This window comes from Thunnus maccoyii, chromosome 12 (assembly GCF_910596095.1).
Source record: "Thunnus maccoyii chromosome 12, fThuMac1.1, whole genome shotgun sequence".
Lineage (NCBI taxonomy): Eukaryota > Metazoa > Chordata > Actinopteri > Scombriformes > Scombridae > Thunnus > Thunnus maccoyii.
Window position 1 is genome coordinate 12,871,047 of NC_056544.1, and position 26,974 is coordinate 12,898,020.

At 41.6% G+C, this 26,974-nt stretch overlaps 1 protein-coding gene across 1 annotated transcript; it reads left to right on the forward strand.

Annotated features, from left to right (window-relative positions):
* Positions 1–9,236: 9,236 nt before the first annotated feature.
* On the forward strand, positions 9,237–21,165 carry onecut3b (one cut homeobox 3b). The gene is made up of 2 exons (XM_042427589.1): positions 9,237–10,317; positions 19,683–21,165. The coding sequence occupies exons 1-2, from the start codon at positions 9,237–9,239 to the stop codon at positions 20,042–20,044; spliced, it is 1,443 nt and encodes a 480-aa protein (XP_042283523.1). The 3' UTR covers positions 20,045–21,165.
* Positions 21,166–26,974: the final 5,809 nt, after the last annotated feature.

Genomic DNA, 26,974 nt, shown 5'->3' on the forward strand with positions numbered 1-26,974 from the left:
AACAATAGATGTCAGTTAATATAAAATACATTAAACACTCCATAAAATGGAAATACTCAAGTAAAGTACAAGTACCACAAAACTGTACCTAAGTGCAGTACTGGAGTAAATATACTCTGTTACATTCCACTGGATAAAAGTGTATTTTATTTACACAACAGATAAAACAATGTGACATGAAAAGTTAAGAATGTAATTTCTTAAATGCATCTTAAACAAGTCAAGTAACATCACTCCACCGCCCACTTCATCAGCAGTGACCCCTCTCTTCCTCATCGCCACACCTTGCTATTCTTCGGCCAGTGCTGTAACCATGGCAACGCCTCTCCGGCCAGTGAACGGCGATGCCCTCTGACCCCCAGAGAGGCGACCTTTGGCCTGAGGGTCATCAAACGGGGTCAGGGGGTCAGCTCTTGCTAGAAGACGGTAAAAGCACTTCACTGATTGGCTATCATTTGCCCTTTCCGTACCCTCATCTGTGTAATTGGCGTATTGACCAACTGGCCCTTTGCACATTGTTAGCAGCACCTTATCCAGTTTACATTGGATGAAGTGTAGTGTAGAGGTTGCTCTACGTGATATTTATGTACCTCATAATCTATTTTAAAGGTGTGTTTGTACGAATTTGCACCATTTTGCCTCCACCTCTGATGTTTTCTGGAGCGTACGAGGAGGTGAGTCAACTGATGAGGCACGTTTGAGATTCTCTTGATTGTTTTGGCACTTTAAAGCCTCAGTTTTCCATGTAAGCTGCAGGGTAATGACGGGGAAATGCCTCCATCCATGAAGAGCAGTTTAGCCACATCCCAACCCTCTTCTTCTCTCCCTCCTGATGATCTATGCCTCACAGGCCCATCACTTGTCAATATCTCTAAATTAATTTTGAGAGACTGCGTGGCAGCGGAAACACTGGGTGGGGGCAGGGCTCTCAGAGCAGAGCAGGTAGGTAGAGGGAGGCATGGGGGAGTGTGTGTGGGGGGTGTAGTAGTGGCACACAGGAGACAAGGACATAAGAAGGAGAGAGCCAGGCGGAGGAGGAGAAACGAGAGGAAAATGAGGAAATGGAAGCAGGATGAAGGATGAAGGAGAGTGCGGGGGAGAGAAAGACTGGACAAAGAGGCTGTGTTTTACTCATTTACCATTCTTATACACGGCTTCCCTCAAATATCAAAAGACGGTCTGAAAGCCCTCCATTTGTCCAAAATGAGGCCTGTCACCAGCAGTATCCGTTTGGATAATGGCTGTTTGACAGCTGAGCGCCACAGCGAGGAGAATCCATCACTCTCCTCCATCAGATCTCCGGGCCTCTTCAAAGACGGAAGTGAGGCACAGCGGTGATCTGTGACAGGAAAAGTGTTTTTATTTTGATATAAACATACCGTCACCTGCCTGAATCTTCACTCCAGTTTTGGACGCTTTCACCCCCACCTGCTGTAGTAAAAGACTTCCAATACAGGAGTTGACTATAAAAATGATGGGTTGTTCAATAACCATCCTCTCCTCTAGTACCCTGACATCCGTCCTTTGGGCTCTGTGGTATTTTCAAAGACCGTATGACCCTTCACCTCTCACCCCTCAACTCTGATCCCATCCCGCACGGTCCCGATTACACTGGGGAGCGACAAACCTTGTAACATCATGACCTCTTTCCTGGTGAAAAGACTGCCACACACGACGTCATCTTTCTGTGTCAACTGATTTCTTTAGCTCCGTAGTGCTAGTTGTGCTTTTAAATAACTTTCTCTCAGAATTCATTTTTCAGACGCTAATAACTGCTGTTCTTGTCTGTGAGGAGGCCTCGGGGATTGGATGGTTAATAGCCATGTTTGTCATCATCTCATTACTTTCACTACATCTTATATCAGGTTGCTCTTTAATGCTCTCCCAAACAAAGAACACACACACTGATGACACGTTTGTCTTTTTGCAGCCTTGTTTTAACAAAAAAAGAAACGAAGCTTTCTTTCTTTTCTGCTTGCGTTTGCATTCAAATTTGTCACCTACTTCTCACAGACTTATTGCTGAACATTTTAAAAGACCTGAGGGTGAGTATCGAGTGAGGCTTGCTTCAGTGAATATTTCAGCCTGGAGGAATTCTTTGAAGTAATGGTCTGCTAAGTAACTTCACTGCATTGAGCTCAATAGTTTCTCCACTACTACTTACAGAAATGATTTTTCTTTTGCAACCGTAGTCGGAAAAATGGCTCTACCACACTTTTTTGAAATTGAGAAATATTTCCAACATTTAGAAAAATGCACAGGTGTGTGTGTTTATGTGTGTGTGTGTGCTCCGGCAGGATTTCCAGATTTTCCAGCTCTCCTGCAATCTAATGGGTTATTTGTCATCCGCAGAGTAAAGGATTTTTAAAAGTCAAGCCCGGACCAACACCCTCCCTATCCTTTCTCTCACCCTCCCTCTCTTTCCCACTACCCCCCTGACACTCGCAATGGGAGATCGATAGGTTATTGATCAACTCTCTCTATCGCCAACCCACCAGACTAATCACCTTAACACCAGCCCAACTCTCTCTCTCTCTCCCTCTCTTTCCCCTTCTTCCCTGTTGCTTTCTGTTTTCATCCTTCGCTCTGTTGCTCTGTGTCACACTCATTCGCGGAGTAAATGGCGCATTTGGAGCTCGAGCCATGTCTGACGAGTGTTTCCCCCCCTCTGTAGTAAACACAAACACGCAGAACCTTTAAATTATCCCAATATTAATTGTGCATCCTTGTGTCTCCTTTTTCAGCTGCCAATAATTGCCAAGTAGAATCTATGCAGCTGTGCGTTAGATAAAACAAGAAAATCTACCATTGGCAAGTGCTCTTCATCTATCTCTCATTTCTCTCACTCCTCCTCTGCCCGCTCCCTGCCTCCATCTCTCCCTGTCTGTCTTTGTTCGAGGGCAAAATCGATGGAGTGTATGAAACCGGCATATTTCTCTGCCTCCTGCTGTAGGAGACCTGGGGGAACCAGGCCTGAGAGGAGCAGACATGGCGGGTGTAGATTACAGTAAATCTGTGTATTTCTATTTGTCTTTCGAATGGGGTTATAGTCTTTAAATACAGAAGGGGCACTCGGTAAAGGCATTTGAAGCTTTTGCAACAAAAATCTCATGGACAGTTCATAGAAGCCAAGCTGACAGAAGTGTGTTTTTGAGTGGTTTATCCCAGGAGGTTGGACAGCAATACAACATCCTATATCCCACATGATTTCCTATATCTATCCTTAGACCCTCGATTCAGATAAGGAAAAACTCACCTAAAAAAACCCCTTCAATGGGGGAAAAATAGAGGAAACCTCAGGAGGAGCAACAGAGGAAGGATCCCTCATCCAGGATGGACAGACATGCAATTGATGTTGTGTGTAAAGAATAGACCAGAAAGCAAAATTACAGAAATACAGCACAGAAAACAGGATGACAGCTAAGTAAAATGGGTCATATTTAATAGAATATTGCTGAGGGTAATGCAGAAGCCATCAAGGTAGGTTAATTTATGAGGTGCAAAACCAAATTTGCCCAATCTGTATGACAATCTATCCTTAGACCCTCTGTTTGGATAAGTGAAAACTAAACATTCACACTAAAATCCCCCATTTTCTATTAAACTAATCATCAGAAAGGCATTTAAAGTAACAGTTCATTAGTAATTTCCCAAATGTCATCTTGAATTTCACAGTTGAACAATGCAACAGTTCAACAACACTATTAGGAAACTCTTTTGTTGCTGGTAAATTCCTTCTTTTTGTTGAGGAACAACAAAGTCCAGAGAGGTCAGGAGTGTTTTTGGAGCCGTTTTTCGACCCGGTTCGAGCGAATGATGTCCAATGGATCCCTTTTGGGTACAGGCAGCATGAGGTTTCAGCTGACTAATAATCTGTTGCTTTGCCTCTGTATGTCGAAGATAAGAGTTTTCCCCTTATAAGCCTCCAACTGCACTGAGTAGTGTGATGAAAAACAGATAATCCCTGGAGGAGAATCAAGGTGACCTGTGACCTTTGGATATAAAATGGATGAAGATGATGTTGCTCTCAATATGTCGTTTTGATCAAATGTGTGAGATGACAAATGTGGAGAACTATTCTGGGAATTTTGGTCCATTGATTCCTTGTATATCCATGTCCGTTTTTTAAAGCATGAGAGGATTTTTGCTGAAGATAAACAGATATTTCCGTTTGTCGCTTTTAAAACGTGCAAAACATCCTCTAGCCTTTACTTACAGACATACACAGCGTACTCAACTGCAGAAACAATATGGCTGTGCAATACTTAGACAAACAACACACACACACACACACACACACACACACACACACACACACACACACACACACACACACACACACCCCACAGGAGAATTGATTGACTATTCTGTCTCAATACATCTCTCCTTCTGTTACTTAGCAACCGGTGCCTGAGAGGATACGGATGCTGGAGAAGTTGTACTCCTGTGCATTTTCAGTTGATAAAGAGATATGATTAATGAAAATGTCATCATTACTGTGTGGTGAAATGCTGGAAAAATGACTCAGAAATAAAGGAGGAAACATGGTGTTCGGATCTTGTTTTGATTTGTGTGTCTGTCAGCCCTGATTTTTTACATTCTCTACTGAACAGACTGATCAGCTGTAGGGGAGAATTATAGTCAATAATAAGAATATCCTTATTTAATATTTCAGAAATGTGCCATTTGAGCTGCTAGATCAAGTTGTTGGGTTGTTATATGATTTTTTTCAGTTGTTAACCTCACTGCAACGTGTAAAAACAAACTGCTTTTGTGGTGACAAAGAAAGCAAAATTTTACATTCACAGTATATCAAAGTGTGAATGATGTATGTGTGTTTTTATTCTTTCATAATCACAGACACTGCTGAGTAAAAATAATACTGTATTTGTCTTTCTCTACACATATTCTGGCAAATTACTTTTTTTGCTCCAAAATACTGGTGTTAGATTTTAATAAGGAAGAAAAAGGTTGATAGACTGATGAAAGTAGTTTTGACTCTGTAGATTGTATTGTTCCTCCACAAAATGATGCACTAAATACATTAAACTACTGCAATAGAAGCAGTGTGTAATCCTCACAACCAAAAAGTAAATGTTCAATACAAAACACAGATGCTGCTTCATAAATCTATAATATCTTATCTATCCGGTCGTATACAAAACACTGAAGATTAAGTTTGTAATGATGCTCTGACTGCAGTAAAAGACTTTCAGTAGGCTAAAATGCATCGAAACACAACCTGCCTCATGCTGTAAGGAAGCAGGACTTCACTGTAACGCTGAACAATATTTCACATACACATGAAAATAATCTCACATTGACTGACAGCAGTGTATCCAATTTTTAGGACGTGTTTTAATAAAATGTATAAGAAATGGAAATTGTTCTCCTTTAGTATAAGTCAAACTCTGCAGAGGAAAAATGCCTGATTTTAAAAAATGATCCAACTGACAGAAGGTAAAAATTAAGCTTTTTTAACTAATTATTTTATTGTTTCACTCAAAGTCCAGAAATGTTAATTAGCAAGAAGTTTCAAAGAAAGAAAAAAAAAAGTTTTTTTGTCTTCCCCAGTAAGACCTGAGTGGAGATGTTTTGCTTTCCAGTCTGCAGGTATATAATGTTTTTGGATTTCAGTATTCAACACACTTATTTAGCTGTGACTCCAGGAAAAGAAAAGCCAGCATGTTATTGAAATGTTTTTCTTTTTCTTTTTTTTTTTTAAGCGTCAATATGTTTTGTTAGCTTGACAGCAGGTAAGATGAGTTTTGTGGGTTAAACCACCACTTTTCTTTATGATGCCAGCCACTGTATTGACACATAAATAAGCTACAGTGTAATGATGCAGGCAGAGCACTTTCAGAACATTTTGATGAAAAGGACCAAGACATCTTGAATGTTTTTGCTTCTGAATGAGATTGTCCTTTACTCATACGTATGTATATTCAATAGTTTAGTTTTATCAATACTCATCAGTCTTTCTCCATGACAGGCCTGTAAGATCAACATATGAACTTTGCAGCTATAAATTATGGAAAATACTAAAGAAACCATAAACATTTTTGAACGATGGAAACAAGGATGATGCACATAAATTCAAATTCCAATCAAAATAAATAAATAGATAAATAAATAAGAGTCTGTGCACTGTTTATGTGTAACATTTAAAAAGCTCCGAGCATCATCCATTAAACAATATTAGGATATATACACACACACGCATGTTTTCAATAAATCCAAGCACTAATATGATGCAGTAAAACAGTTGAATGCGTATTTTAAGTGTCTCATGTTGGCCCAGAAACACTGAGCCTGATCTCACTCATAAATATTGCAATTTTAGTACCAAATTTTAGCACCAGAATTACTCGATTACGTGTGTTTTAATTAACAGATTTTGACCACGACTCAAACAATACAGAAGAGCATCTCTTTAGTTTTTTAAATAAAAGAAATGAGGTGAATGATTTATTCGGTTTGTCAAAATCGAAATAACGTCCTTCCTGTGAAGCACGTCGATGTCAGAAGTTAAATTACAGGCCAGCACGGAGATCATTATTAACCTTATTGAAAGGAGGATGAACCATAAGTTTTCAACACATAAAATAAAACAACCCGGTTGACATTTATTATTTTTTCCCAACATATTTCTGGTGTAAGTCATTCATGTGCTACAGGTCAAAGCCCATAAACGATCTCACACAAATGCCTCTGTGTTGGAAACAGCGTCGAGTGAGATTGAAGTGATCGATGATCGATACATCGAATGTTTAGATCAATTTCTGAACTTAAGAGAAAACAGCTTAAGCATGGAGCTTTATGATATCCAGAAATAACAGTTGGCACGGATGGTTTAATTTATGAGCTGTCATTTAAAATAAAAATATTTTTGACCCACTGAGCGCTTCAAAAAATAAATCTGCGATTAAAATCTGACACATAAAACTAAAAGTTCAGCAGCTGCAGCTCTGAAGGCCTGTAGCTCAGTGTGTGTGTGTGTGTGTGTGTGTGTGTGTGTGTGTGTGTGTGTGTGTGTGTGTGTGTGTGTTATGTTCCTAAAATGTAAGAGGGTTTTAATAGCAGCCTCCTACTTGAAAACTTTAATTTCTATTTAATTTTAATGATTTAAACGACACAATTAAAAAAAATGTATATTTAAGAGCATTTTGCAGCATAGCTCAATATCCAATAGCAATCAGTTAATTTATTTACATCATAAATTAATTAAATCAAAGTTGTAAAACATTGTATTTAAAAAAAGGTATATTTAATTTCATTTGAAGCATTGGCTGACTATTATTGAACTCATCCTCTGATGGGAAATAAACAGACTGAACACGAATCAAAATAACTGTAAATATCTTTCTTTTCGATTTGTCAGTTCTGCTGCAAACTAAATCACTAAGAAAATCCATTAAAAATCCATTAAAATTAAAAATTTGAAAGATAAACAGACTATTGACACAACAGCAATAAAGCTCCCCTACGGATCCCCCTGGGGTCAGCTGAGAAAAAAAACCCAACAAAGATCCATGTGTAAATCTGTACTCTCGTGTGTGCACGGTTTAATATTTAAAAAAAATATATATTTGGCCTATATTTTAACCAAAGATGTTTTCATATGTGTATTTTATAATTATGTAACATACATCTGTTGCACATACAGTAGGCCTATGTGTTAAATAGATGTTGCTTTTATGTGTCGCATATAGGTTATATATGGAACTATTCAAAATAATTAAAAACTTAATTTTTGATCCGAGGGAACCGTGAGCACAGATTCCTAAACCGAGAGTGCAGATTTACACATGGGTCTTTGTTTGTTTTTCTCAGCTGACCCCGGGGGGCCTCCGTACCTCGAGCTGTCCGAGTGTCCATTTATTTCTGTTATTGAAGAGACTGACGAGACAGATAACACACTGAAGCTCTGCATGTCTGCAAAATAAATAGAAACAAGTGTATCTTTACACACAATTGAATAAAATGAACATGGGGCACATAATTATTAATATGTGATAACATTGTTGAAAAACTTTTCACTTTACCTCATTACACCACTACATTTTTATATAAATTATTGTTTTAACATAAAATCACAAGTGATCCAACCGATCAAGTCAAGAATATGTGTTCATTCAATTATTTAGTGTTAAAGATGCTTTCTGTCGTTATGAATTCCCTTTGATTTAAATCAGGCCACCTCTCCGTCCATTAAGGCTGCAGACAGACAAGTGTGACAGGTGAAAATATAATCTCATAATAAACGTAAAACACATTAAAAACACAATAATATTTTGTTTATAGACGCTCATTCTCAGCTGATAAAATCCCAAACTTCATCTCTGGACTTAGTGAACTTCACACAAACCAAACAAACGCGCTGCAGCGTTGGGATCCTAACTTTGTGACCTCCTTCACCCTCCTCCCAACCCCCCCTAACCGGCCTGCGCCACGTCATTAATCTCTGTCAATCAATACTTCGATCAAGTTTATCACTAAGCGCATAAATGCAAAACCATACAGTCCGTGGGAAAACAAAGTTTATCTGCAAGGAACTCCTGTGTCCGGAAACAGATAGTGACTGTATATTTTACACATATTCCAGCCAGGACATCATCTGTCTGTCTCTGACACTCGTACAAAGGTAAACGCGAAATACGCACGTGCACACGCCAGCGCACAAACGTCAGAGGCACTGTAGTAACTATTTACAGCTTCTCAAAAGTAAATAAAAACTGCAGGGTCAGTTAAAAGTCTGAGATATGTGTGACAGTGTGACATTGTTTTTTTTTCACTAGCCGCGATTTCATCCCAATGAGGAAGACTATTTAGAAAACTCTGCTCGTGCCCGCCCCACATTTTAAATACAAGGAGGCGCGCTCCCATCTCTCTGACACGCGGCTCAGCCTGCTCTTAGTGGAAGCGCTGTTGGACCAGAGATGAGATATAGCCCGGGAGAGCTGCCATCCACGTGAATGCATAAAGCGCCACGACGCCGCGGAGACGCTCGGTTCTGTACCTGCGCTGGAACATCAGAACTTATCCACAACACTCTGGATTGATCGGAGAATCTTAATCAATGGATTGGCGTTCAAATGGTTTGGTAATTTCATCGCTCCAGGAGGGCTAGGGGATTATAGAAAGCGCGAGTCCCTGGGTGAGAGACAGGAGTGAGAGTGAGAGACAGGGGGAGAGGGTGGGGAGGGTGGGACAGGGGAACATATATCCTTTCAGATATGGAGCTCACCATGGAGAACCTTCACAGCGTCTCCTCGCACTCCCAGGCGGGGGACCTCATGAGCTCTCCTCACGGGCGGCCGTCACCGTCCCCCAGCTCCACTCCCCGGAATCTGGTCTCGCATGCTCCAGGCGCGCGGTCAGCCATGGTCTCCGGCATGGCCTCGATCCTGGAGGGCTCCGGTGGGGACTACCGGACAGACCCGTCCGCGCTGTCCGGACACCTGCACCAGTCTATCAGCATGTGTGAGACCGGGATGAGCCTTAGCAACACGTACACCACCCTGACCCCCCTGCAGCATCTACCTACGATATCCACAGTCTCGGATAAGTTTCACCACCCGCACTCTCACCACCATGCTGCCGCCCACCAACGACTCTCCGCAGGGAACGTCAGCGGCAGCTTCACGCTGATGCGGGACGACCACCGGGGACTCGCCTCCATGGGCAATCTGTACAGTCACTACCCCAAAGAGATGTCCGTGTCCGGCATGGGCCACGGCTCGCTCTCCCCGCTGTCCAGCGGGCTGGGCTCTTTGCACAACTCCCAGCAGCCGCTCTCATCTTACGGTCCAAGTGCGCACCTCTCCGCCGACGCTAAGATGCTCTCTCCGGTGTCGGGGTTTGAGTCCCACGCCTCCATGCTTTCCCGAAGTGATCAAGAGCACCTGGCCAGGAGTTTAGGGGGTCATGGTCATGGCATGATCTCCAACCTCAACGGCATGCACCACCACCCACACAGTCACCTCCACTCCCAGGCGAACGGCGCGGTGATGCTGGGGGATCGGGAGAGGCACGGCCACGGAGGCGGCCAGGGAGTAGCAGGGTCAGGCGTCCAGGCGGAGGAGATCAACACAAAGGAAGTGGCTCAGAGGATAACGGCCGAATTAAAGCGGTACTCCATCCCGCAGGCCATATTCGCCCAGAGGATCTTGAGCCGGTCGCAAGGAACCCTCTCAGACCTGCTACGGAACCCCAAACCCTGGAGTAAGCTCAAGTCAGGCCGGGAGACTTTCAGGAGGATGTGGAAGTGGCTGCAAGAGCCCGAGTTTCAGCGGATGTCTGCTCTGCGGCTGGCCGGTAAGATACCATCCTTTAAGTGTTATTATTTCACATGAAACTGATTAACTTTAAGAGACAGCTCGGTCATCTTCCACCGTTATGATCCAAAATTATAAACAGACACAAACAAACTTCCACAGGCCTAAAAATTTCAGCACCACGGACAGTTCAAGCTGCCAAAACAAAGCGCGCAGAGGCACAGCGGCTTCATCACTGAAATTAACTGTTTCCTCCTAAAACCTGAAACAAATATAGATTGTTTATATAGAGAAACAAGTCTAATTGTGCTTAATGTAGAGCTCTAGTAAGCAAAGGTATTCACGGTTGCTTTGGGCATGTACATTTACGTTTACGCGGGCTGTTGTAGACTACATTTGCAGGTCTATATTTTTGATCGGCACATAGCAAATCGTCATTGATTCACAATAAACCTCGAAACAGTTGCCCTCCCCCCCGACGCTTTTTCTTTTTCCTCTCTGTCCGACTATAAACACACGGTGGTGCAGGTGGTGGTGCTGGTGGCTTCTGGGCCAACTAGTTGCGCGGGAGAAGCGGGGTGACCCCAGGCTGACTGATCAATACGCCAGTTCCCACTCTCCCTTTTAAATGTGGCACACGGATCAATACTCGTATCGGAGCTGAAAGACGCAATAACCGCACTCTCGTCTCTCCGGCTTTTCATTTAGTGCTCTGTAGTAAAAGCTCTAAATTTAGAACATAGACAGGTATGATCGCTCAAACTCATTACTGGTGTGAGCTTTTTACGCAGGACTTCCTCTGCGCCTTCAGTGGAGCCAGATGAGCTTGAATGTGATCATGAGTTCATTTGATTATAAAACTTCTTAAAATTACAAATTAAAAAAATAAATAAAACATAGATTATACATCTTGTAGCTCTTCATCCAACCCAGCCTACATATGAGCCCCCAGATCTAATTCAAGGCAGCCTTAAGAACTGTTCTGATGAAATATTGATTGCAACTGGGATGGGGAGCAGGGACCAGTATACACAAGATGATATAGAGAATATGGCCTTTTTCATGCTGTAAAAACCTGTAATTATGTACTACTGTTGGATTCAATATACTCAGAAGAATAGATCTCAAAAAGTGCAGCCGCTGTGTAAAATACATCACAGTTATACACCTGATATCCTTCTTTCCAGATGAATATTGCAACATTAGATTCTGCAGAATCAAGTGCCTACAAAAAGTATTGAATCAGACAATAGATAGATAGATAGATAGATAGATAGATAGATAGATAGATAGATAGATAGATGGGGATTAGTAGCTGAGGCTTTGAGTGTCATTAATAGTGTAGTTCTGTCCTTTCAGTGTTTGCCTGGCTTTGCACATAGAGAATCAATAAGGCCGTTTCCCCTTCCCAACCCCCTTCTCTCCCACTCCCTGGTGCTCTCTCTCTCTCTCTATTTTTCTTTCTTTCACTCTCTCTCTTTCCCTCTCTGCAGCATATGACAATAATATCACTAATCTTTCACTGGTTAACCTGGCAACAAGCAGGCAGGTTGTTTGGCAGAACAAAACAAAGCAAAACAAACAAAACAAAACCCTGATTGGAGGACGAAGGGAGAGGGCGAATGAGAGCTGATGTTTCATAAACTTAAACAATGCACACAGCCATTTTCCCATCCTCCAGATCCCATCTTTTAATGCCCATCAAAGTTGCTCGTCCCATGAAAGATTAATATCGGTCTGCTGTTTCTCATATTTTCTGAAGAATCCAAATGGACAAAAATTGGGATGTACAAAACTTCAGTCGGCCCAGATTTAGTGCAAAAGTGAGAAAAGCAAAACTGACATGTGGAAAAAGAGCTGGGGGAGCCAGGAGATGCCATTGATTGAGCGAGGGCAGGCAGGTTTGGCTTTGTGTGAACAGCCAGATAGAGGCAGGGTAGTGAAAGGATCAATACCAACCTTAATAATTGATAAGTATAAGGGAGATGGAGGGGAGCGGGAAGAAAGAGAGAGTGCAGAGAGTGGTGGTGTTAGCGCTTGTAACAGCATCTTCTAGGTAAGCAACATCAAATATGTGGTTAACAGTTGAGGACCACACACACCAACTCACTGCCTAAACACACAGCAAAGGTTGTGTAAGTGGTTTTTGAAGAATCCTGTTTACACCCCCAAAACATCCTGTGAAATGTCAATAGCACAGATCTGACACCAACAAGGATGGTGTAGACTTACCAGAGCTGAAAACTCACATCAGAACCTATTCATGAAGGCTGGAAGAAGAGCATCTCTGACATGTGTAATTTGTAACAAAGGGGGGATGCGATATTTCAAGAGGAATCAGGGCAGGATGGCTGATACTGTATCACAAAACATCAAAAGATCAGAGCTTAAGGAGCTTCTTACAGTAGACAAAGAGCACCAGAGCATCCAGTTGCCTATAATGAGTGCTTTCTGCTCATGTCAGCGAATCCTCAAAGCAATCCAAGGTTGTGATGTCATTTGATTTTAAAGGTTGCTATGCTTTATGGGGTTTGTAATGCGTCTTTATGGAGGCATGCGAGCACATTTCACCAAGTGTGTGTGTGCATGCGTGTGTGTGTGTCTGTGTGAGTGCTTCCACATGCACATGTGTGTGTGACTGGGTTATAGAGTGTGTCTGCACTATACATTGTTCAGGCTTATCTGACTCGCTCTGAATCGGTATTGATTTCCTCTCCTCTGCTCTCTTCGGCTCTCTCATTCTCTCTCTCCCTCTCTCCCTCCCTCCCTCCCTTCCTCCCTGCCTGCCTTCCTCCCCCCTTCTTTCTCTTCTGGCTCTGTACCAGCATCAGCAAAGCGGGTCCTTTTGCCTTCCGCTCTTGTTTCATCCCTGCTCTCTGGTCATGTCTTTCTGTAACAGACAGAAGTAATTTTGCAATTTAGCCAATATGCAGGCAGGAGCACTGATGTGTTTGAATGAGAGTGAATGTGTTGGATGGACAGGTTTTATATGACCTCATAGAAATGCCAAATATTTGAAATGACCTTTCATGACTTACACCTGATCAAATTATTAATTTCGGGCATTTATGGCCACCCAACTCTCCCCAACACTCTAATCAATCTCATCATTTTAACTCAACCAAACAACAGAAATAATGTGATTTGTGTACAGTGTGCATGGCTGGCTTCATTTAAAATTTGATATCTGTAATATTGCTAGTTAGTAGAAATATATTCACTTTCCTGTTGAAGTATAAACTGTCTTAAGGTCTAAAGTTGTTGATTTGATGTATCTCTAAATTCAAGCTCTTTATTTGGAGTCCAGCCTTACTTTGTTTTGGTAAACCTTCTTCAATTGCCTGATGGTTCTGAAGGGACAGTTCCTGTGAGGTGATTTACTTGTAAAGACCAATAAAAAATTTAAAGAGTCGATTTGTCTCATTAGACATAACTTGTTCCAACATGAGACTCTCTTTTGCTCTGTATGTGTGTGTGTGTGTGTGTGTGTGTGTGTGTAAGTAATTGCTTGGAGCTATATTTTAGACCAGCCTAATTTTTTAGCGAGACCCTGTATAGTTCAAGTCACATCATTTCCCAATTAGCCATATTTTATTTATTAAAATAACCGTCAGACATCGTTTAAATACAATTAATCCTCAAACTGGGAATGTTTTTATCCAGATTCTTTTTTTTTCCAAAAAAGTAAATTTCAATATATTTTAGTTTAGCTTTTGATGATAGTCAACAGCTTCTAAAATTATAGTTAATTTTTAAAAACTGCGTGGTAATCTATATATATACCGCTGTTGTCAGAGGTGTGTTATAGGCCGCATGTTGTTTAATAATCCTTCTTCTGCTTCTCATCAAATCAGATATGTTCCGTGATAAAAAAATAAAACAACAGCATTTGCTACAAAAACGATGCATGAAAACGATTATAAATACGTTGTTCGAGGCATTAATACGTTTTTCAAAACTAAAAACGCTGAGTAGGCTTTTTAAATTCCTGTAATGACATCTACATTTTAACTAAAGCAACGATCATTGATGTTATATTCTATTACGCTGCTGCTTTCTATTAAATGTTTTTAGGCGTTTCGATAAATATGTAAAGACTCATTTTTAGTTCCCTTTTGGTTTAAGAAGTAAATCTAATTGCTTTCAGTTTTATATTATATTATTATAGATAGAAGCTCTCTGGAGAGAAATTTAATCTTGAGTTGTATTGAAGTAATAAATAAAGTACGTTATTTTCTTTGGAAGAAAAAGGAGAGGCATATATAAAAAAAACCCATTTAAAAGTACAAGCCAAGCAGACGGTTTATAGACTGCAAGCCGATATCTGATAGGCTGTAAAGCTGCCGATCACTTGTCTCAACAAGACAACACAGGCTTTACACTGACACATAAACGAAAGCTTTCAAATAATCCAATCCTAATCAATTGAGAGTATTTTAAGGATGCAGGGACGGTTTGGTTTGGTGTCACCGCTGCTGTGTGTTAGTAGCTGGGGAGAGAGCTATTCGGGCGTTTTACTTCCCAGCAATGAATAGGCCTATAATATGATCAATATAATCAATAACCGTACATCTGAGAGGTGTGACAGAGAGTGATTGACGCAAAACTGTTTCTCGCCTGCAGTAGTCCGTCCAGGGCGGGAGAGGGCCCGTCTCACCGCACACAAAGCCCGATCTCATCCGTCCGTCCAGGCGCCGGCTAGCAGCAGCACGGTGCGGTTAGTTCACCGTCTGCCCCTCATGCCCCCCCCCATCTCCCCCTTCCCTCCCTCCTTCCCCTCACACACACACACACACACACACACACACACACACACACACACACACACACACACACACACACACACACACACATACTTTCTCTCTCTCTCTCTCTCTCTCTCTCTCTCTCACACACACACAAACACACACACACACAGACACACACACACTTTTGAAACTGATTTTTTTAATGATAAATTATCAAATTGATTTTTATTGTTTGATAGTTTCCTGCAGCTACAAACTAATTGATTTTTTTTTTTGTTTATATTGGTGGTTCTTTAGAGTCACATCATCACCACATCACAGGATATAGATAGACGGCCTTTTAAGTGTGACTCACATCCACTTATTGGTTTTCATCTCACTGTGGTACCTCCAGCTGCCATCTGAAAGAGTCACATTTCCTCTTGCACATTCCACAATTCAAAAACACAACAGGCAAAGTATCTTCAGACAAAATCTTGTTGTTATTTAGAGTCTGGAGTCAGTGTTACTCAGCTATAACACAGCTATAATCAACTGGTTTTATTAATGATTGACTGTCAGTGATAAAGGAGGGGATTTAAAGACCCCCTCCTCTCAAAAAAGTTGTTTATTGTTATTTAACTCAGATGTTTGACCTTCATTGCACAGAATTTGACACTTTATCTGCTGAAGGAGGAAGGTTTTCCTGTGCTCACCTTAAATATGTACTTACCAGCATAATTTGTGACATGATAACTAGTTTGGAAGCCAGTAATGGTCCAATATGCAACTTGCAGGAGTTTGATGCGGAAACTTGAAGCCTCCAGAACACAAACACTGAGAATGGACTTTACAGTGAAGGAGGAGATTTTATTTATTTATAGCACCTCAGAACAAAGTTACTTGGTGCTTTACAGTAAAAAAAAAGAAGTAAAAAGTAAATAAAATCCAAAACATGAAAAACAAGATAAAATAATCCAGAAAAGCTACACAAGTCACCATCAGTTATGAGAAAGCCAGAAGATAAAAATGAGTTTTAAGTAGAGATTTAAAAGAAGATACTGAGTTTGAGTTTTGGGGCACGGACAGCAGACAGAGATTGAGGAACCATTAATAACACCCTGCTCAAGCATCATCAGGCTCATATGTGGTGATATCTCGTGTCTAGCAGTTAAAATTTGGAAATGAAAAATATTAGCATACTCATTTTGGATTTCTTAAGGAGAGAGAAGGAGCAGGTGTAATTTTAAGAATATCAAACACACACATTATTATTCAAAGTTTTATTAGAACATGTCTGCAGAGGATCTTTAAAGAAATTTGGCACTTCTGGATATGAATGTTCATCCAACCCAGTGATTTTTGTCTCCTAGCTTGCTCTTAGCAGTACATCCCTATCAGGAAATCACATGTAATATAACACAAAAGTCATCCCCCATCCACCCATTGCCCTTCTCATCTTCATCTATATATGTGCACAGTCACTTACAGGGGAAGTAGAAACAACAGCCACTTAGGTGATGAAGCAGAAATGCTCTTAAATGATGCACGAGTGCAATTTAGAGCCAGGGAGTTAAACATTGGATCAGCCAGAGGTTGAGATTAAGCGAAGTAGCAGTTGTCATCGTTGACACCAGGACATATGAAAGAGACGACACGAGCAAGTGCCACTTGAGACTGCTCAGTGTCACCGCTTGTCTCTTCAGAAAAGCCCATTTGGTAATGAGGCAACTAAAGATAGCCTACAATGGTTTGGTTCTCGTCTCAAGAGAGGCCCGTTTAATGAGAAGCTCCATCTTTTCCTTCCCTGTGGTCCTATTCATTGCTGTGGAGGGGAATGTTCAGGGGCACAGAGGATTCTCATTTGAAATGGACCTATTGATTATCTGAAATATGTATTGACCAGGCTTGGGCCTTGTGCTAACCCCTTGCTCTCACTTGATGGCGGCTGTGTTGTTCCCACTTCAGGCCTCGGAGCTGCAGAGCTGCATTTGAGCTGATGGAGTAGAACCAGAGTGGTGTTGGCATTGTAAAATGGCCGGTAGCACAAGTTGTTCGAAAACAGGCATTACATATTAAATTATCACTATATTAGCACTAGCATTCAGTCATTACATTAGGGAGTATTGAGTTTGGTTTGAGACAGCACTTAGAGAGCCGCAAGGAGATTCTGGCATGGCTGGGCCTGAACCAATTGAATAAACGTTCCATGAAATGGTTCTGAAGTGCGGATCAATCAATATGGGGGCTATCAATCTGAGGGCAAATTAAAACAATTGAGAAAAACAACAAGAGGAAAACAGTTGAGGAAGTCTTAGAAGGGATGGAGTGATGTGTCTGTGGAGATGCTCTAATAGGGACAAAAGAGAGCATCACTGTTTACATGCATTTTGCTGAGGAAAAATATCTTGTAATTATGCTTTGCTTGCAGTAACAACGCATGAACAATGGCAATGCAAACACATGCACGCTCACACACAGGCATGCATGTGCACATTCATATTGATCCCCCCCCCAGTCAAATCTGTTTACTGCTGTTGTCTAAACCTGCTGTAAAGTCATCAATCATTTGCATACACCACCTCCACACTGCAGCCAGCCTTTCTCCCCCCTTTCGTCCTCTCATCCTTCCCCTTTTGCCTCCCTCCCACAGGCACAGTCCTATGGGATTGGCTAAATATCAGTCCTCACTTTGTTTCTGTCTTTCTTTCACGCACGCCATATAGCTTGCGCACGCGCGCCCTCTTTCTCAAAAATAAAAATCAGTGACATGTTATGAGAGACATTCCTTTGTCCTCCTCCAGAGCTCTCAGACTGGATGGCTACCACTCTTTTTTTACGCCACATCTCCTTTGTTCCTCCACAGATAAACAATTTCTTCTCCATCTGTCTGTCACAAAGCGCGCTCCCGAGCCATACTCCCCAGCGCGAGCCGGTGCACGCGCTAACTCCACACACACACACACACACACACACACACACACACACACACACACACACACACACACACACACACACACACGCATAGCCTACACACACACACACACACACACACACACACACACACACACACACACACACACACACGCATAGCCTACACACACACACACACACACACACACACCTCGGTCTCGCGGATCGATGGGGATCGATCGGGTGGGGAAGGGAGCCCTGATTACTGGACCACGTGTTCGGGAGAAAACCGCGGAAAATCGATCATTGCAGCTTTTTAGGGCAGCAGAACAGAACAGACTCCCTCCAGTCTCCACAGCTACAGCCGAGCCTACTGACGGTGCATCCAGGCACGGCAGACCGCTTCTTTGTCAGCATTTCACATCACGCTCCTCCAGTTTCAACAAGACGCACACAGACCCACAATCAAAACCATTTTACCCCACTTGCCCGCGTTTTCCTTAAGATCATTTTGTCAGTAGACACAGAAAATAACATGAAGCAAATTGTTCACAAAGAGAAATAACAGTTAAAGTCATCCTCTCATATTTAGCCACTGTGGCCCATTGACTAATTAGACTCCTTAATGTTTGTTTATTGTCATATTTTACAGCAGCTGTGAGCAGAGACCTTTAAAAACGAACCTTTGTGGAGCATTCAAGGACAGATCCAAGTGTTGGTAGCAATGTGCTAAAAGGCAGATTACTGCATATAAATTATGTAATGAATATAAACAAATATACATGCTGGTAGTAAAAAATATAATCTGAAAAACAGTTGTTTCTTCTATTTAAAGAAATGCTGTTTAGCAGTTTACTCTTATTCTCAGATTGTTTTTGAACACACCAACAGGAAGAGTTTTCAAACTGGTTCCTGTTTGCAGCTGCTGTAGGCGCCCACATGATGGTAATTTAACTTTGACACGAAAATAGTCTAAAGGCAACTAAATGTTGACTGCTAAGCAGGTTTCATAGCTCCTCAAGTTGATTTTAATGCTATAGTAAAATGAATGGTAAACAAACACTACCTGGAAGGTAAGAAATCAATCAGAAAATGTTATATTATGCTTTGGAAAATAGATGATGTTGAATATGTATTAGTGAAAGGCTGGGAACTTGCAAAAGCACCCTAATGTTCATAAAAGGATCTCCAGGGTGTTTCAGCACTCTGCTTTGGGAAGCAATGCGTTAGGTGAGATCGTGACCGGATGTCTCAGTTTTGACTTTTATCGTCTGTCATGAAATGAAAGGAGACGTTTTAATTTGGCCTCTTTCACTCTGCAGTGTCGACTCGCTGACTTATTGCTTTTCTTTTTGCCTTTCCACTTCCCCTTTGTAGCCTGCACACCCATCATGTTACATGTTGTGTGTGTGTTATTTTCATCTTTACATTCAACACAATCATGATACACATTCAGCTGAACTGACAATAAACTGAACACAATATTACAACTCAACATCCATGCATGCACACAAACACCTGCCACTGGTCCATTTTTTAACCCTTTGCTTTCACACTCTGACTTTAACCATTTTAACCTTCGTCTTTCATTCATTTTCATTCTTGATTTCTTTGATATTTCCCTTTTTGTCATTATTAGGTGTCATCATGTTTATTTTGTAGCCATATAATTCTGTATTTAGTACATTTACAAAACCACTGAATATTTTAATGGGAATAAAACTCATCTCTCTTCTTCTGCCCTTTCTCCTCCTCCTCTCTCCAGCATGTAAACGTAAGGAGGAGGACCGAGGACGAGAGCGCAACCAGGTGCCAAAGAAGCAGCGACTGGTCTTCACCGACCTGCAGCGTCGGACCTTGGTAGCCATCTTCAGAGAGAACCGCCGCCCCTCCAAAGAGATGCAGATCACCATCTCCCAGCAGCTGGGCCTGGAGCTTTCCACCGTATCCAACTTCTTCATGAACTCACGCCGCCGCTGTACGGACCGCTGGGACACAGAGGAGCACAGTCACGGGGTGCACGGACACGGCCATGTGCACACTCCTCACGGAAACAGCAACAACAACAACAACGCCTCTCCAATCCACCCCGGTACCTCCTCTGCGACCACTTTCTCTAAGGCCTGATGCTGGCAGGACGGATGGTTGAACAGATGTGTGGAGGATGGAAGTGGGGGTGTGTTTTTCACTAAAGGAGTGAGCTTTAACTCCAATCCTGCAGAGCTACAGTGTGTGTAGCTGTTTGCTTCAGACCATTCATCTGATTCATCTGCTCAACATGCTGATAACTTGTGCAGATGAATCAGATCTTTTCAACGCTCCTTGTGTTTTTCTTTTAATCTGAATGTTACTCTTAGGGACTAAGTTACATCTCAAATTGTGGCTTCAAACCAAAGATCCAGTAGCTTTAAGAGAGTTGCCCTCAAACAACCACACGTGGCTCTTAGTAAATCCGCTAAAAACCAAAGAAAATCACTTTACACTAAACCACACTGTGCTGAATAGAGTAGACGGATCTATTATGAAGGTTAAGACCTTGAAAAGGGAGGTTTTTACTCCAGGAACTGTGCAGGTTTGCCTGTTGTCAGGGTGTAAACACACCAAAGAATCACACATGACAGGGAACTGATAGCTTTAAGACAGGAAAACCTTGAACAGCCACAGGTTACTCTTCAGAAATCAGCCAGAAATTAGACAACTGGGACGTGATCAACCACATCACCTCCTCCTTTCCCCTCATTTCAGACACCGAGGCTGATTGAGAGGTGCGTATGTGTGTCAAGTGTCTGTTAAAACGCTCTCGGCAGGTCCTTTGACCTGCTAACCACATTACCACCTTACAGTTCCGCATCACTGCATGCGTGTGCATGTGTGTAAACGTTCACATGCTGCTGCTGCTGCGTGTGCTCCAGGAGTTTGATTCCTCTGCAGTGATTTGGCCCGTTCCACGTCAGAGCAACAGTGCCACCTGCTGTCCATTTAAACCACATCTGAACATGTTCTGAGGATGTCGATGTCCTGTGTAGTTACAGCTCATATCTCCAGCAGGCCTACAACGAAACTGTAGATTTCTATTTGGATGCAGATACCAAATACTCTATATAAGCATAAGTGTAGCCCCGCAAACACCAAACACACTGAGACAACATGATAGCCACACACCCTTTGATACACATTTGAATGTTCGTTTCTTAAGACTTCTTGTTGTAATGGCTACACGGCCGCTTGAGAGGTTATTTTCAGGTTACATGAGGAGAACAATCATAAAGGGACGGCACCCCCCCCCCACCCCCCCCCCCCCAACGTTAAGAGTGTCGTCCCCGGAGTGTAGGGAGCGAGGGAGCGAGGGAGGGAGGTCTGCTCTGTTCTAGTGGCCAAACGCAGGAGGTCAAATGTCACAATATAGGATCCTGAGTGCCAATGATGTTTGCCTCTTTATGATAATCAGTGAACAGGTGCAGCTCGCTCCGTCGCAACACTCCCCCCCCCCCCCGCTGTGTCTGGCCTGTGTCATAACAACCTTCAAACTGCGAGCACTATGGGCACGTTGCCTATTCCATACCTCAGATTTAAAAAAAAACAACATGACTTTATTGATGTGATCCACATGAAACACGATGAAAGTGTAAATAATCTTTGATTTCATCTCTCTTTCCCTCTATCTTATCTATCCTCTATTTATCTACTCTCTTGCTACTCCCCCCGTTGTGTCTTTCTTTCTCTTTTCCCTCCTTAATATTGATGCGGGTAATAATAGTACCATAGACACATGGTTTCTCTCTCATGACTATTGTGCTATGTTGTGCTGATATGTAAAGAAGCACCTTGTCGACAAAATGTAAAAACTTAAAGATGAAAAAAAAAACAGAAAGAAGAATCAACATGTCATAGACTGATCCTATGCACAGACAAGGAAGGGTTACCATGAGTGACTAACTGTGCATTTATGTGAATACCTGTGTGATGGAATAGATGGACCTCTTCCTTGATCTCTGGACTTTGATCCCTTTGAACTTGGACTGTCGCTGCATTCCTCTGCTGATGGTGTTTTTTGGTTACCACGAGAGCCGCCTCATTTCCTTTGTGTCTTTCTTATATTTTATTTATTTATTTATTTGTGGGCAAAGCCACTTGTTGTGTAGCATCTTCTAGCGGGAGATAATCATACTAGAGAGGAGACGCAGACAGGAGGAAGAAGGGTGCAGCAGGAGCATCAGAGGCCCATCATCAGACTGGAAGGAAAAAAAAAATCTAAGTGACATTCCTCTGTTAATTTGGGTTGTGGTCGTGCACTATAACAGATTCCCTTTTGGAGGTGTTATTTAAGACTTCCTCTAGAGTCCAGAGGGGAAAAACTGTAGGTTTTCAGTGCAGATGTTTGTGCAGATACGCTCAAACCCAAAGCAGAGAGTTAGCGGTGGAAACAGTTGTGCGTGTGGCTACCTCACAGAATAGAGTGGACTGTGACACAGCCATCAATACCAAAGATACTTTAAGCCTGCCGTGTCCACACTGGACCTGGGACGTGCACATACACACACAGTCTTGCACATATGCGTACACATACACACACACACCGTTTCTGAGACGTGCACACACACATTTCCACAGAGCAGTCGTGCTGCATGGCAAACACACAGAGGTGTTTGTTATGTGGGAAGAGTTGAGTGCCTTTTTCCTTCAACCAGGGGTTGGACTGCTCTGAACACATATACACACACACACACACACACACACACACACACACACACACAGCGTTTAAAGTGAAGGGGGGCACACAAGGGGGAGCAACACTGGAGGGGTCCTCATGATGTTAAAAAGCCACTTTTGTTGTAATTCAAGTAGCACTTTTTTCACACAATTGGTTGCAAAAGATTGTTTACCAACACAATTTTGTTTTTTTTTTAAATATATTTTTTAAATTACTGTGAGATTACATCATCTCGCCATGATACACACATTCACACACACTCCTGCCAGAGATATTTTTGTGTAATTTGTAATCCGAGTGTATGTGTGTGTGTGTATCTGACTGTTTACAATGCCCTCTGATATCCCCCTCTCTCATTGGCTGGCATCCAAACTTAACCTGTGCAACAACCAACCAATGACCAATCAGTACAAAATTGATTTCCTCTCCCAAAGACATGATGGCCGCCGGTGACCCCGCCCGTCCAAACCCTCTTCGCTGGTCCCTCCGTCCAGGGTAGCATCACACCTAGGCAGGCATGTGTAGACAATTCATCTTGATATACCTCAAATCTTTATTGTAAAGGTTATGTAGTGAAACAATAATGACCATGTTTAGCAATGAGAGTGACATTAAAGTCACAGCAAAATGATTGTTCTGTTTTCTTTTTATTTCTTTAAGGAGCGTGTGAAGTATTTAAGCCGTCTTATGGTTTGACATTTGAGTTGTTTTGATTTCTTTGTGTGTTTGCACGTTGTCCTTTTTATGCTTAAGAGAAAGACTAAGAACGTCTCTGAAATGAAGAGGGCATAGGGAATAAATAAATTGGCATTAAAGGACATAATATATGATTAAGTAAGAGAGGAGAGGAAGACATCACTGACAAAGGATTATAAAAACAAAGCAAAGTGTGGAAATTGAGAAAATCAAGGTCAAAATGACACATCAAGGACACTCTGCGTTCTGTTTTGCATCTTTTTTTTGGGCTTATTTTGTGTTTGAAGATTGTCTCCTATGTGTGTTAAAGTGATTCCCATATTAAAAAAAGAGAACCAACCAAAGCACCTCTGTCATTAGGGGTGGGATGAGCGATTCTTTTATGCATGGATACTATATAAGTGTATATAAACTGCAGGATGAACTGTACCTCTACAGGTGGAGGAGAGGGGGAGAAACAGGGAAAAAAACAAAACTGGGTTTTGGTTTCTAAGTAATCTTTACATTCTTTTTTAGCTCTGTCTTTTATGTGATGTGTATTTGTATAAAATATGTGTATTTGTATGTGTATCAGCTTCATCACTGTGTCTCCCTTCTGATCTCTATCAGTTGTAACCCCATCCCTTTGTGTGGAAATAGTCTCCACACTGTATTTATCCTTTGTTTCATCACACAGGTGCGAGTGTGAGTTTGTGTGGTGCGTACGTGTGAGTTTCTTTGTTATGTTCCTGTATTTCAGCTCATCCGTATTTAATCTCGTGCTAACTTCGATCGGCCTGGGTGTTTGTCTGCTTTAGGAGCTGGCTGAAGCCTAAACAAACAGACAGCCAGGCAGCTGACGTACGGTTTCTTCCAGTGCATCAAAATAGCGTCATTTGCTTTTCCTTCAGACAGACCTCAGAGCTCTGGAAGCCCCAGTGTCAATGTTCTCTCCCTCTTCCCTTACCAATCAATCAATCAGAACCAAGTGTCTTTGTGATGGTAGAAGACAATCAATTTCAAATAGAGCAGAGACAAAAAAAAGAGAAGAAGGAGGGAGAGAGAAAAAGAGCGATGGAGGAGGAGGGCAGTGAAACTGACTGGACAGGAGAGATGAGAGGGAGAGAGGAAGGATGGCTCTCAGAGAAATGTGTGAAATGTGTGTGTATGTGTGTGTGTGTGTGTGTGTGTGTGTGTGGTCACCTTTAACCTCTGGAGAGTGACCTTTACGGTGGGGGCCAAGGCACCCAGGACCCCACTCCCCTGGTGGGGAGGATGGATCTGACTTGTTAAGTGGACACCTAATCGAAGATGTTGATCAAATGCCTGCAGACATGCACATACAAACACGTACGCACACACACACACACACATATATATATATATATATATATATATATATATATATATGTGTGTGTGTAACACACACACAGTGACACACACACACACACACACACACACACACACACACACACACACAGACACACACACAGCCATCGCCCACAGAGCTGTTCTTCTGATCTTCATCTCATGTAAGTCTGTCAGTCACGTTTGTCTGCCTTCACCCCATAAAGTAATAACTGGAACAAATAATACACCAAGTGATAAACCAGTATGGTTAAATTGTGTGTTTTGACTAAAACGAATAAAGAAACAAGCAATTGGCTAACTGGTCTTTTATTTCCTGTGTGATGGTTTCTTACTGTGGTGCTCTGTTGCCATCTTGTGGCATAAAATTAAACTGTGCTTTCTCAGTCTGAGCCTGTTCATAATTTCTCACTATGAGTGATGGAGTCCAGCATCAATGCATAGTTAACTGTCAGAGTCAGAAGTTAGTGATTTTACATTTTTAGATTCCTGTCTGTGCTGTTTTCTCTGTGCTCTTCTAGGTGGTTTGAAGTATGTGGAGCCTAGTTGGAAAAAGGGTTTTCAGGATTTAGCAATATTTTAATATAACCTGGTGAGAGTTGTGGGGTTGTTTGCTTATGTTGCCAGGTCACTGTCAATCAAATCTAATCAAAAAACACCCACACAACCTGATGAAGTAGGTTAACTGAATTTTTGAGTATAAAACCCTTATACTCAACCCTTAGGTGCAATATATGACATTCAGCCACACCAAATGTCACACTAGAGCAACAGCATCTCAGACCAAATCAAATGTGTGTGCTGATTACTCAATAAAGTCTGATAAAAAAGGAAAAGCAGCATGTGAACATACAGCTCATGAAACTCAGATCAAATTGTCAAACTAGGCAGTGCTGATCAAATACCGATCAATATTCTGTTACTGCATTGCATTTTTCAGAAACATATTTTAGTTTACTGTTTAGCTGTAATATGAGAAACTTTGTGATCCATCCAAGCTCGGATAACACACACAGAGGGAGTGTGACTTCATTCTCTGCTCAGGACGCCATTACTTCACTATATCTTTACATAGTAAATACTTGTTTGCTGACATCTAGCAGGGCTGAATGTTGTATATTGTACCTCTAAAGTCCCCCTCCACTAAAAAATGTGTTTGCAGAATGATAAGTTTGACACTAGAAGGTTGTTTTTACATTTATCTGCTGAGGAGGAAGAGTTTCTCTGTGCTCACTGAAAAGCTGAGTCTAAGTTGTGTACCTACAAGCATAATTTGTGTCATCATAACTAGCTTGGAGCCAGTCGTGGTCCAGTATACAACTTACACAAGTGTGATGAGGAAACTTGAAGCCTTCAGTGCACATATATTGAGAACAGACTTTTCAGTGAAGTAGGAGACATGCTGTGTCCAGTAGTTAAACTTTTTAAATGAAAAATATTTGCATATTCATAGAATATGGATTTTTCAATGAGTGAGAAGGAATAGATTTTTAACAAGGTAATTGATTTCTTTGGGGGGGGGGAAACTGTATCGGACAAATTTTATTTTTCCAAGCAGAGGATTTTTATATATCTTAAAACATGACTGGAGGGGATCTTTAATAAATAGGATGTTTCTGAACTTTGGACCTTTTAAATTTGGTTGTTGCTAATTTAGTCATAACTTTATAATTTCATTGAAAAAAACAAACTTTTAATTTTATTTCCCAATATCTATTACAAAGCCTTCTTCACAAAGCCAGCAACACAATTCAGTTGGAGAAATACTACATCTAATCCTTCATGAATTATTTTTGTCAACTTAAAAACAATCAAATTCAAATACACTGAGTCTAAATTGACTGTAAAACAGAAAGAAACATTTATTTATTCAACACTTTTGCTCTCCACGCTTATCAACATCTGTTTCTGACCTAACAAATGGGAGCAAATTCCTGCAGGCAGCCTCAAACTCTTGTGGGAAGCCTTTTCTAGAAGAGTGGAGGCTGTTATAGCATCTTATTACACCTGTAATTTTGAATGACATGTTTAACAATCACGTCGGCCATGTAGTGTAGCTTTCATGTGTGCGGCTGTTTAAACATCAGGCGACTCAAGCAGACAATGAAAAGAGACACAGGACACTTTTGACAGAGTCACATCATGCTTTTATGACGAAAAGGAGTTCATTTACAAGACAGACAGTATATAAAACATACATTGAAATAAAAAAAGAACTCATACGTGTTTTATAGACAAATACATTATTGTCTTATCCTTTCTGTTTGAGACCAAGCAGCCATGGGACTGAGCAAAACGTGGGT